Source organism: Arachis hypogaea, chromosome 4 (assembly GCF_003086295.3).
Source record: "Arachis hypogaea cultivar Tifrunner chromosome 4, arahy.Tifrunner.gnm2.J5K5, whole genome shotgun sequence".
Classification (NCBI taxonomy): Eukaryota; Viridiplantae; Streptophyta; class Magnoliopsida; order Fabales; family Fabaceae; genus Arachis; species Arachis hypogaea.
The window spans coordinates 56,907,820-56,919,276 of NC_092039.1; the positions used below are offsets into that span (position 1 = coordinate 56,907,820).

The 11,457-nt window shown below is 32.5% G+C and overlaps 1 protein-coding gene across 1 annotated transcript; it reads right to left on the minus strand.

The window, feature by feature from the left end:
• Nucleotides 1-272: 272 nt before the first annotated feature.
• LOC112794291 (uncharacterized) lies at nt 273-2,493 on the minus strand. Its single transcript, XM_025836369.3, has 4 exons — nt 2,356-2,493; nt 1,890-1,991; nt 1,436-1,786; nt 273-528 (listed from the first exon to the last, which is right to left on the minus strand). The coding sequence occupies exons 2-4, from the start codon at nt 1,953-1,955 to the stop codon at nt 448-450; spliced, it is 498 nt and encodes a 165-aa protein (XP_025692154.1). The 5' UTR covers nt 1,956-1,991; nt 2,356-2,493; the 3' UTR covers nt 273-447.
• Between the last annotated feature and the right edge of the window lie 8,964 nt (nt 2,494-11,457).

Genomic DNA, 11,457 nt, shown 5'->3' on the forward strand with positions numbered 1-11,457 from the left:
TATAACCGCCGTTTTTACCAGGGTTTAATGGCATCCTTTTCGATTAAAATGGTGTTTATAACCGCCGTTTTTACCAGGGTTTAATGGCATCCTTTTCGATTAAAATGGCATTTTTTAACTGCCGTTTTTACCAGGATATAATGGCACCATTTTTGTTTAAAATGGCGTTTTTAGCCGTCATTTTTACCTAATTACAATTTTATACTTTTTAAAATGAGATTGAAACTATATATTTAAAGTGACATTTTTAGAACTCAAACTTTAAAATCTCATAACCAAAAAGCATAACCTTAAATCAAACATCATAACAAGATTTTTAATTCATACACAATCTCCGAAAATAAAAAATCATAATCCAAAAACAAAGTATCAAAGATAACATTTTTCAATAATTTGTCTTAACATATATCTATAATACTTAATACATAAAATCTTTATCATACAAGATCATGCTTCTTTGTTGCTCGCTCCAGAAGACCTACTTCCTAACTCTCTTGGTGATGGAATCTCACTCTCTTGATCCAATCCCTACAACAAAAATATAATTATGAGTACAATAAAAAAAGATATAAAATTGAATCTGAAACTATTAATATAAATTTATTCAATCAAAAAAGAAAACTGCACTTTTGCACAATAATTCCTCTGTTTTCTGGGAATTAGGAAAAGGAAACTCACACTAATTTAACTATTTCAACCATCAATCTCTCTCTATTTTGTCAAATAAATATCCATGTAGCTACCCTCCAAATTATATTTTATCTTAAAACTGCTATATACCACATGCACCATCACCACCACCACTTCCACTCTCTCTATATATATACAATCACACAAACTGCACTTTTATACAATACTACTTGAATTCAGAGCTACTACTTTATTCTACTCTTGATAAAAAAAGATAAAGTTATATCTCTAACATATAGATAACAATGAGCTTTCACTATACAAAAATGAGCCCATAAAGATTATTATGAGTCTTATAATATGCCAACAATATATAATATGCTCATTATTGTAAGGACCAATCCTAAAATAATCAGGAAGCACTACTCTGCCAAATATATACTCATATGACTGAGACATATATAAAGTCAATAATGATTTCTATTATTACCATTGTATCTGATAGGTCATTGATGAGGTTCGTACTAATAATTATGCTAAAAAGGGTGTCGTACCACGAAATGCCCCCATGCATTATGCCATAACACATAAACAGCCAAATGTGAGATTATGTTGTCCATAATACATCAAGAAAAAATTATTGTTTAATTACATTTAACTATGGCTACTGTACTATACCTGAAATAAATTAATTAATTAAATGTTGCATAGTCCATATTTGGTAGATCCAGTCCATTAAGATACTTAACAACTTTTTTGTATTACACATGGAATAAGGTATTAAGAACATAAATTGTATTTGTACCTGTGAAATTTGTTGAGTAGGAAACATTCCAGCTAATTCTACTGGAATTTTACCTCCTTCCTTAAAAGCAATATAAGAGACTAATGCTTGCAACTGCGCTTTAACAGTATCCAGCTCTTTTTGCACATTGGAACCACAAGTAGATGATGTGCTAGCATCATTTGAAGAACCTAAGTTCATCTGACTAATTCTTGTGGTGTTGTTCTTGAAAGCAACAGTTGGAACAGCTCCCATGCCTAAACCTCGAACACGACTAGGGTGCTCTTTCCCAAGAACTACTCCAAGAGCATCAAGAGGAGAATTAACGGTTGATTCCACCGCTTGTTGACTGCTATATGCTTCAATCTTCTCCTACATATATAAAAAGAAAGGGAAAGAATCAAACATAATATTATCTTATAAAAAAGAAAGAAAAAGAAATACAAACAAGTTACTTGTTGTACTTTAATCTTACCGCTATTTCTTTAGCCTTTTCATTAACATAACTTCCATCTGTTTTCTTGTGAGTGATGTCCCACATTTGAACCCTACTAACTTCTTTTCCCGTCTCTTCCGTCTAAAATTCAAGAAAAGTAGAAAGACTCAATCAAGAAATATATCATTGAAGAAAAGATATGCATAAAATTAAGTTACTAACAGCAACAATATAACAACTGAGATGCATTAGGTGCTAACATAATGACTCCTGTGCTATATAAAATATAATAATGGCAGCAAACTAAACATAAGCTGAGAAATTAATGTTATTGATGATTACCAATTCATGATTACCAACATAGAAATGAACCTATGAAAGTTGTGTTGATATTTTATCATGACAATTCTCATAATAGTTGTGGAGACAAGTGGAATTAAATTGAAAAATTGGATAATGCCAAAATAAAATTAAATGTATGAAATCCACACATAGAAATTATTACCAATTCAGCCCTTCTTCTTGCAATTGATTTAGCACCTGAAGTATGAGGAATTATTTGTTTTTGCCGAATTTCTTGATTCCTCTTACAAAGATTCTGAAAGATAAATTTGGACACAATTAAATAGAGTTAAACATGCATTCACAATATTCCATATGAATTCAATATCCTATTTACAGCAGCAAAATATATAAGGCTTTTTAGTGGGACAACATTTAACTAGGATTGTAAGTACTTACTTGAGTTTCAGGCTTCAAACGATATTCTATGAATAAAGCCCATTGATCAAGAGTAATATCTTCTGGTGTATTATTTATGATCTCGGTTTTACTCAACCTCGGATCATAAAACTCGTTCCAAAGCTTTATCTTATGTTCCCTCCATTTTTTGCCAAGCGATTGGAGTAGAAATTGTTTGGCCAAGCTATCACATACTTTGAAGCAAAATCGAGCCTTTAATATGGAACAAAGAATATATATTAACTAACAAATATAACTAAATAATGACAAAAAAATAAGCTTTAGAGTTTAAGTAATCTTCTTACTTGGAAAAAAATATTCCATTGATTTTCAAAAAAGCTCTCTGGAATGTCTGACCACTTATCAAAACTGATTGGAAATGCTACACAATCAGTGGCCAATTGCCCACAAATTCCTGCAAGGAGTCCGGCTGCTTCTCCTATTGCTGCATGTTGTCTATCAAAATTGACAACTATGCGCAAACCTGCTAGCAAATTATGCACATCCTTCACTAATAAATGAAGGCGTGTACTATTTTCATATTCATCTAAAATAGATAAATAAATATAAATAAAAGAGTAATTGAGCAACTAAAGAATAAAACATATGATGATAGATATATATTATAAAAGATTGATTCTTGTGCAGAGTATAATGTAACAGCAACATATATAATACTATATATTATACATCAAAATTCCGAATCAAGGTGAAAATAGGCTAATATTAGTAATATCCACTGCAAGATAAATGTCATTATTAAAACAAGAAATCATGCTATGCCAAAAGTTTTCATTCAGATCTGGTATCTAATTTTCTTTAATATGGACAAAACACGGTTGCTTTGTCACACATTTTGTTTGTTTTTAGGGAGATCACTACTTTTTTCTAGGTTGAAAATTGATGATAATTAATGTTGCATTTGGTCTCCTATTCTCTCTAAAGACAAAATAAAACAAAACAAAATTTTAGCTCTGTTAATATTATTTTCTTATATAGCTGTTGATATTCAGAGAACTAGTATATTTCCCGTAGGATATAAATATAAATATAAATATAAATATAAATATAAATAGTTTATTAGGAAACGTATAAATCTAAGCATGGTACTAAAACTCTAAAAGTAATCAATATATATGTCAACTAAATAAAGAAAAATTAACAATAATAGCTGGATTTAGGGTTCAATTCTTTGGTTTAATTTGAGGAACCAAAGAGGTGTCAAAATTTGATTGAGTTATGGAATAGAGCAAAATCTTGAATGAAAAATCGAAATGAAATCATCTTAATTCTTAACCCCCACCCATCTTGTGACCAGAATTTCATTTTCTTATATTAACAAAAAAACACAAAATATTATTTTTTTTCTTTGATATTAGAGAATGTCTTTTGCTGTTTAATTTCTTGGGCTTAGTATAAGATATTGACTGTGTTTTAAAATTGTTTTGTCCAAATATGGAATTATCAACTTTAGAGAAATCATGCATATGTAAAATATGCGTGAAGATCAATAACTTCAAAGATTTTTTGTTATTCTGAATATTTTGCTCTTTGTTGTGATAATGTTTTAATGGCCAAGCATTGCCTCTATAGAAATTAAATGAGGAAGAAGCTAAACTTCAACAATCAGCTTAATATTTCTAGAAATCAAAGTGGAAATGAGTCTTTTAGGTGGGTTTATTTGTCTAAATTTTAAAGTCTTTTTTAATTTAACAAATTTTCATGGCTCATAAATATTTTGGAGGAAAATCTGAACAAGGACATGTAAATTGGAAGATAGTGAAATTTGGAAAGGAAGATGAGTGAAAGAAATAGTGTGATAGGTGGCTGGAGAATATTACATTTGAGAATATTACATACCTATGGCATCAACAGTCCAGTAATGCTTAGATTCACGCCCACATTTACGTTTAGGTTCGGATGGATGCTCAGATATAGTTGGAGCAACTGATGATGGCTCAGAAGAATTTGAAGCTGCCGACTTGTCCCGGGAGGAGCTTGCAACTGCTGTCGACTTATCTCGGGAGGAATTTGAAGCTGCTGACTTGTCCTGGGAGGAATTGGAAGCTGCTGACTTGTCCCGGGAGGAATTTGAAGCTGCTGACTTGTCCCGGGAGGAATTTGCAGCTGCTACCAACTTGTCCCGGAAGGAATTTGCAGCTGCTGCCGACTTGTTTCGGAAGGAATTTGCAGCTGCTAGGAACTTGACTTGTGATGCATTTGATGCTATTGACTTGTCTTGTGAAGAATTGGCAGCTGCTACTGACTTGTCTTGTGAAGAATTGGCAGCTGCTGCTTTAAGTAAATTCTTGTACTTCTTTTGCTTTGGCATATCTGCATAATAGATCAAATAAATAATTAATAAATATAGAATAAAATGTGCATCAAGGTTTAGTAGTTCCATTAAATCAATTAATGAGTCTAAACAACATATTTATGTAAAATTTACAAACAAAAGTTAAATTGAAAAAGAAATGTAGACAAAAATTATTTTTCTATAATAAACCACTTATTAATAAAACTCACCCACTATTCTGACATGTGTTCGTCTTCTCCAATGTTATTATCTAGTAGTTCATCATCTACCTCATCTCTTAACAATGATAGATTATCACCATTTTCAAATAAAGAATCTAAGTTTTGCTCTAACCATGGCTCATTCTCGCATGGTTCATCATCTTCATTTCCCCCATATCATATGAATCTCTTGGCTTCAAATGCACGACAACACTCCAATCTTTATTCACTTCATCATTGACAAAATACACCATTCGAGCTTGTGAGGCTTCAATATATGGATCATCCTCCTCTCGGTCACCACTGTGTATTACTCGTGAAAAATTAACAGAAGTAAAACCCCAATTATCCTTTCTACAACCCCGTTCTCTAGTGGTGTCAGCCCATTTACATTTGAATAAAGTAACCCAAAATCGGCCATTGTAGTTTAGTTCTATAATATCTTCTAGTTTGCCATAATATGACAAATCAGCATTCCTAACATCAGCATCACTAGCGCTAGCAACACAAGGAGTTGAAGACATTAAAAAAACTCCACTATTCTGGGTCTTTAACCCTTTGTCTCGATTGGTAATTCGAAAGGAGAACCCATTAATACTAAATGTAGAAAACCTCTTGGCATATCGTGATGGACCCCTTGCTAAGTATCTCAAATCCTCATGCACAGTATTCATAACATCTGCGTTCATAAGCTATTATGATAGAGATATTAGTTATTATATCCACAAATACTAGCTCAATATTAGCAAAAAATTATCACTTCTCTATTTACCTGCGCAGGAAACCAAGTAACAAAATCTTTATTGACTCTTTTTTCTATCTCTACATTTGAAGGCCTTCTACCCTTAGATCGTTTTCGTACAAAATCTTTGAAGTCACTGTCAGATATGGAAGTTTAACTCTAACTAAACAACTATTTTCAAGTAAATAAAAAACATGTACGAAAATCCTTAAGCACTTACTCAATGAACGGTTTGACATATGGACAATTTAAAACCACATATCGATGTGCTTGTTTTTTTTCCATAGGTGACAACTCAAATACTGTGAAAGCTCCCTTTGAGTTCCCCATTTGTGGAAAAAGGGAATCCACATGTGTACTGTAATTATCATCCGGACGATCATCAACACGTGGTGGCCTATTAAATCTTGTCTCAATCCCTTCTAAGTATCGAGAGCAAAATGTAAGAGCTTCTTCAGCCACGTATCCCTCAGCTATAGAACCTTCAGCAAAAAATCTTGTGCTCTTCATTTTCTGCATTGTCTCCATCTCCATCTTCTATGTTGTCTTCATCTCCATCTCCATCTTCATTCAAGCCAGGTCCAGCAACTCCAAACGCGTCATTGAGCATTGTTACCATTGGATGCTGAGATGTCGAATCATCTTGTACAATGTGACTAGTTTGATAAACTTGTGACCCAACTCCAACTACTTCTTCACTATGCCAATACCAAACTTTGTAGTTTTCTGAAAATGGCTTGACTATTAAATGTTCAAAAACTTTCTCTCTTGTTTGCCACTTGCCAAAACCACACACCGGACAAGGGCATTTAATCTGATGACCCGCGAGAGATCGATGCTCAAAAGCAAAATCCAAAAACTTGTTTAAACCATCTTTATACTCATGCGTGGTTCGTGGTTTTCCAATCCATGACTTATAGATTGACATGACTAAGAGAGATTACAAATAAGAATTTTAAAAAATCTATTCATTAAAAATATATATATATTCTAAAGGCAAGAAATTTATTCTTTTATATGCAAATCAGATATTAAAAACTTAAATAGTATTTAAAAGAAAATATAAGAAAATTATAATTACCTCTTTCAAATGATAATTTCCCTTCTTCTTTCAAAGTAAAGTAGCTAGCAGCAAGAGTTGAAGAAGATCTAAAACCTATTTCACATGAAAAATTATCACCAACAGATTTGTTAAAATTATCAAGATTAAACATTCAAAATTTAAAATAATCAGCATGCATGTGGTCAACTAGAATAATAAGATAACTAAATTAAGAATGCTAGGAAATATAGCAGTAATTCCATTCATAGAGAGTCTTGACATGGAATATAGCAGTAATTTCAGTTTCAAATATTTACATATTTCAGAGTTTCTGAACATACCTATTAAGAGAGTCTTGACAAATTGACCACTGCAAAGCAGCTAAACCATGGAGCTCACTCTACACAAACATGAATAACCTCATCATGTTTATATTCATCCAAATATTTTTTTCCCTAGTTTCCCTACTAGGGTATATGTCACTACAGTTGAAAGTTCATAAACTAGATATTAGGAAGAGTAAGTTATCTACAGTTGAAAGTCCCGAAATAGCATCTTGTAAAAGCAGTATCCCTCTAACTATATATATAATATAATTCATTTCATTCATGAAAAGATTCACCGTTATGCCATGCACTGATGAAGTAATATTCCAAGTTTCTATTTCTATATTAAACTTATGCTAAGGACTAGTGCTTTTTATTAGTTCATGCGTGTATCTTCATGGATTACTATATTTTGTTAGTGAATTAATTAATCTTTTATATATTTTATTAGGACTTATAACTATGATAAATAATTTTTTTCTATATATTATATCGACCTCTCTTTAGATAAATTAAAGTAATCTAAATTTTTTAGTATTAATTATCTTGGCTCCTCCCTTAATTTATATATGCAAGTAGCAATGCAAGTACATCAAAATTTACATGATACGTACCTGATGAAAGGAAAACTACTCCATGTTCTCCATATCAATTATTTTTGCCTTAAATTTGTTTATTATATGATGAAAAAGAAGACTTTGTATGTATACATATATAATATATTATTTATACATAGGAACCAATAGTGTCTCACATGGGACCATGCTAGAAAATATCACGATTAATATCAAAATTCCCCCCAAAGACCAACTATACCAATATAACAATGCTAGGAAATATAGCAGTAATTCCATTCATAGAGAAAAAAAATACACACGATAAAGGCTTATTGTATACATTTCATACAACACCAAATATAAACAGGAAGTGAGGGAGAGCATACAGTGGCAGTGGATATCTGAATTTGAAGCCATCTAACTGAATTGGCAAGGCTAGGTTGTTGACCCTGTGTTCATAAAAATAAAATATAGATAATTATTACAGAGAAAAGTAAAATGGCGTGCGCAAAGAGAGAAAAGATAAAGAAAGAAAAAAAATAAATTGGCACACATACATAAATACACATGTACGCACACAATTCTAGAGCTTAATGCAACTTGAAAATTAGAGAATGAATTGTGTGCATGAGAGATAACTAACTATTAGCTTGCAAAATCCCATCAACATTAATAGTACACCATTGCAGCAAACACTAAATTATGCAAATGTGACCATGTAAAAAAGGATGTGAGTTACAAGGAAATATACAGAATAACCACACCAGTGCAGGACAACAGGTTAGACTCATTTCAAGTGACTGGTTTTGATTTAATAAAGAAATAACCCCTGAATATACTTTTAAAAGAAAGATGTGATACAAAACCCAACCCTAACCTTTTATAAATTATTTGGGCTAATAGCCCACTAATAATAATTTATAATCTAACGACCAGCAAGCAGGATTACATGGAAGAGGGATATAAATCCACAAAGCAACCTAAATATGTGACTTAAGTCTTGTGTAGGGTCTTCTCCGTTCACAGTTTCATAAAACAAGGACAATATCAATTAATTATTCAGTAGGGGGAAAAAATCAATGAGACTATTACCCTTATATTGAGCACAACCAAAATACAATACATGCAAGAATGAAAGACAAACTTAAATTGTCAAAAAGCAGTGATTTATATACCTTGTAGATAGCTTCAGATTTGCTTTTGCAAATAAATGCAAACTAACAACATCAGACTGAAGATCCAAATCACTAGAACTTGAAATTGTTGCATGTAGATCTCCACTTACAGGACTCAAAATCTTAATCTGTACATGTGGAGAGAGAGAGAGAGAGAGAGAGAGAGAGAGAGAGAGAGAGAGAGAGAGAGAGAGAGAGGGGTACATCAACATTTAAATCAAACTTGTTCTGTAGTCACCAAAAATAAAAATACCACAACCTCTTCTTACCTGGCCATTTTTCCTAGCTACAGCTAATATCTGCAACAACAGCAACAAAAAAAGAAAAAGGAGATAAGAAAACAATGAGAATCCAGCTTTCTATTTCATATCTTCATTGTCAAACTCAAAAGAAAATTCTACCAAACAGATAGGACAGAAACAATGATTAAGATAGTGAATGCTATGTAGTTTAGTGCCAAAAAAACCAAAGCATCTTCGTATTAAAGAGAGAATGCCAAAGTGGAGTTGTCTTTGGATAGTACGCTCTAGAATAATAATCAAGTGACATTATCAAATCACAAAATCCATGTTGACAAAACTTCCCTTACTACAAAAATAAAGAACATTTGACAAGCTCATGTAATGGAATAGACCATGATACATAAACTGAAAGAGAAACAAACCAACGCAACAAGGTAAAAAACTTACACGAAAAGATCTCATTTCTAGTATTTGTAAGAGCACTTAAGGAAACAAGATTACTATCTTAATTTCCAAAATCAAGCTAAATGCAAGATAAATACTAAAAATAAAGAATAGATTGTTGCAACAGTGAAGTAAACATTTAATTCAAACACTTGAAGAAGCAAACCAATGACAATTGCTGGAGAACAGCAGCAAAAATCAGATACAAGGTAAGCAATTTTTGGTTAGTTAAAGCAACAAAAATCAGATACAGCAAAAAACCTGTTTCACATGAAAAATTATCTCCAACAAATTCATGTTAGTTAAAGCAAGTTAGTCAGTTATCTAAATAATCAAACAACTGGTTTACATAAGAACACAAAGACGCACTATCTATTTTCAATTAATTCTTATTTCTTCATTCCTTGGTCAAATGCAAAATCTGGTGGCGCCTATTTGAATAATTGATTAAAAACCAGCTGAAAGTCTCAAAAACAAGTATGACAAGTGAGTTTAATAGTCAATATAGGGTATCCGAAGACATGTAAAATTGAAACTGAATGTTTAAATATAAAAAGGGGTCAGCAAAAACAAGCTATGTGAATTAAAAAGAGGCCTAACATGTGAATAAGGAATAGAATATACTAAAAATCTGACTGGTGATTGAGAACATTTAAAAATGGAGTGCTTTGAAAACTATTTTAATCCAGAAACTGCGCCTTAAAAATTGAACCAGCAAACAAGAAAAAACAAAAGCAGAACGCAATTAAAAAAAACTAGACAAGCCATATAAGAAAAACTGTACAATCACACAATAAACAAATAAAAATTTCACGCAACAGCAAGAGAAGCATAACAATTCATAAACCAAAAACCTAGACAAGCCACCACAAAGCTTACAAACCAACTAAAAGAAGAATGACAAGAAGCATATACCATCATACGAAGCTTTCAGATTCAAACTCATGCTCAATCCACACAAGAAAATGACACCCATACTTCCAAAACCAATAAAATAAATAAATAAAAATCATTCAGCAATAAGAGTAACACCTTAGCAATTGCTTTGGGTGGATATTCTGCTCCAAGTTTTGGATCAACACACTGCTTGACTTTATCCTCGCTAAGTCTTGGTGTAGCCTGAAATACAAGTTGCTATGATAACCTAAATTGGAAGATATATAAAATTTAATACATCTCAATTAACAAACCCAAACTTGTCTAAATCAGAAACGAATACAAATGCAAATTTAATCAGAACACTAGATACTTGAATCAACACAACAAAACCAGTTTAGATAACAAGTGGTCTTTAATCAACATAACCAGTTCAGAACACTAGACATTGGCACTAGATCTGAGATCGGGGAGAGAGAGAATGAGAAAGGAGGGGGTAAGGTTACGAAAACAACGTTGCCGGCTTTGCAAGCAGCGTTGACGGCAGATGTGAGGAAGGAAGATCCAAGATCCAAGATCCAAGATCTGAGATCGTCGACTGGTTGAACACAAGACGGCAAGAGAGAAGAGAAGCCCGAGAGGGAAGAATGGCGATGTCGGAGAGCTTCTTTACACGGAGGAGATGAAGGAGAGAGAAGGGAGATCGAGAGCGCCGTTGTGATGTGTTTCGTTTAATGATTTAGGGTTGCAGTTCCTTTATTTTATATACGTGTGAAAACGGCGGTTCAAAACCGCCATAATCACCAGAACCGCCACCAAACCTAAAGTTAATTATGGCAGCAACCAAAAATGCCATAATAACAGGGTATTACGGCGGTTCTTTAAAACCACCGTAATGTCAATGCCATTTTAAACTCTTTTTTTTTTGTAGTGTCTCTTCACTCC

What these genes read in the sequence shown, in the direction of transcription:
- LOC112794291 (XM_025836369.3), bottom strand. Translation starts at nt 1,955, where the DNA reads ATGTGGGACATCACTCACAAGAAAACAGATGGAAGTTATGTTAATGAA. An exon ending in AAAAGGCTAAAGAAATAGCG is followed by an intron (nt 1,787 to 1,889) that starts GTAAGATTAAAG and finishes TTATATATGTAG; the next exon opens with GAGAAGATTGAAGCATATAG. An exon ending in CTACTCAACAAATTTCACAG is followed by an intron (nt 529 to 1,435) that starts GTACAAATACAA and finishes TTTTTGTTGTAG; the next exon opens with GGATTGGATCAAGAGAGTGA.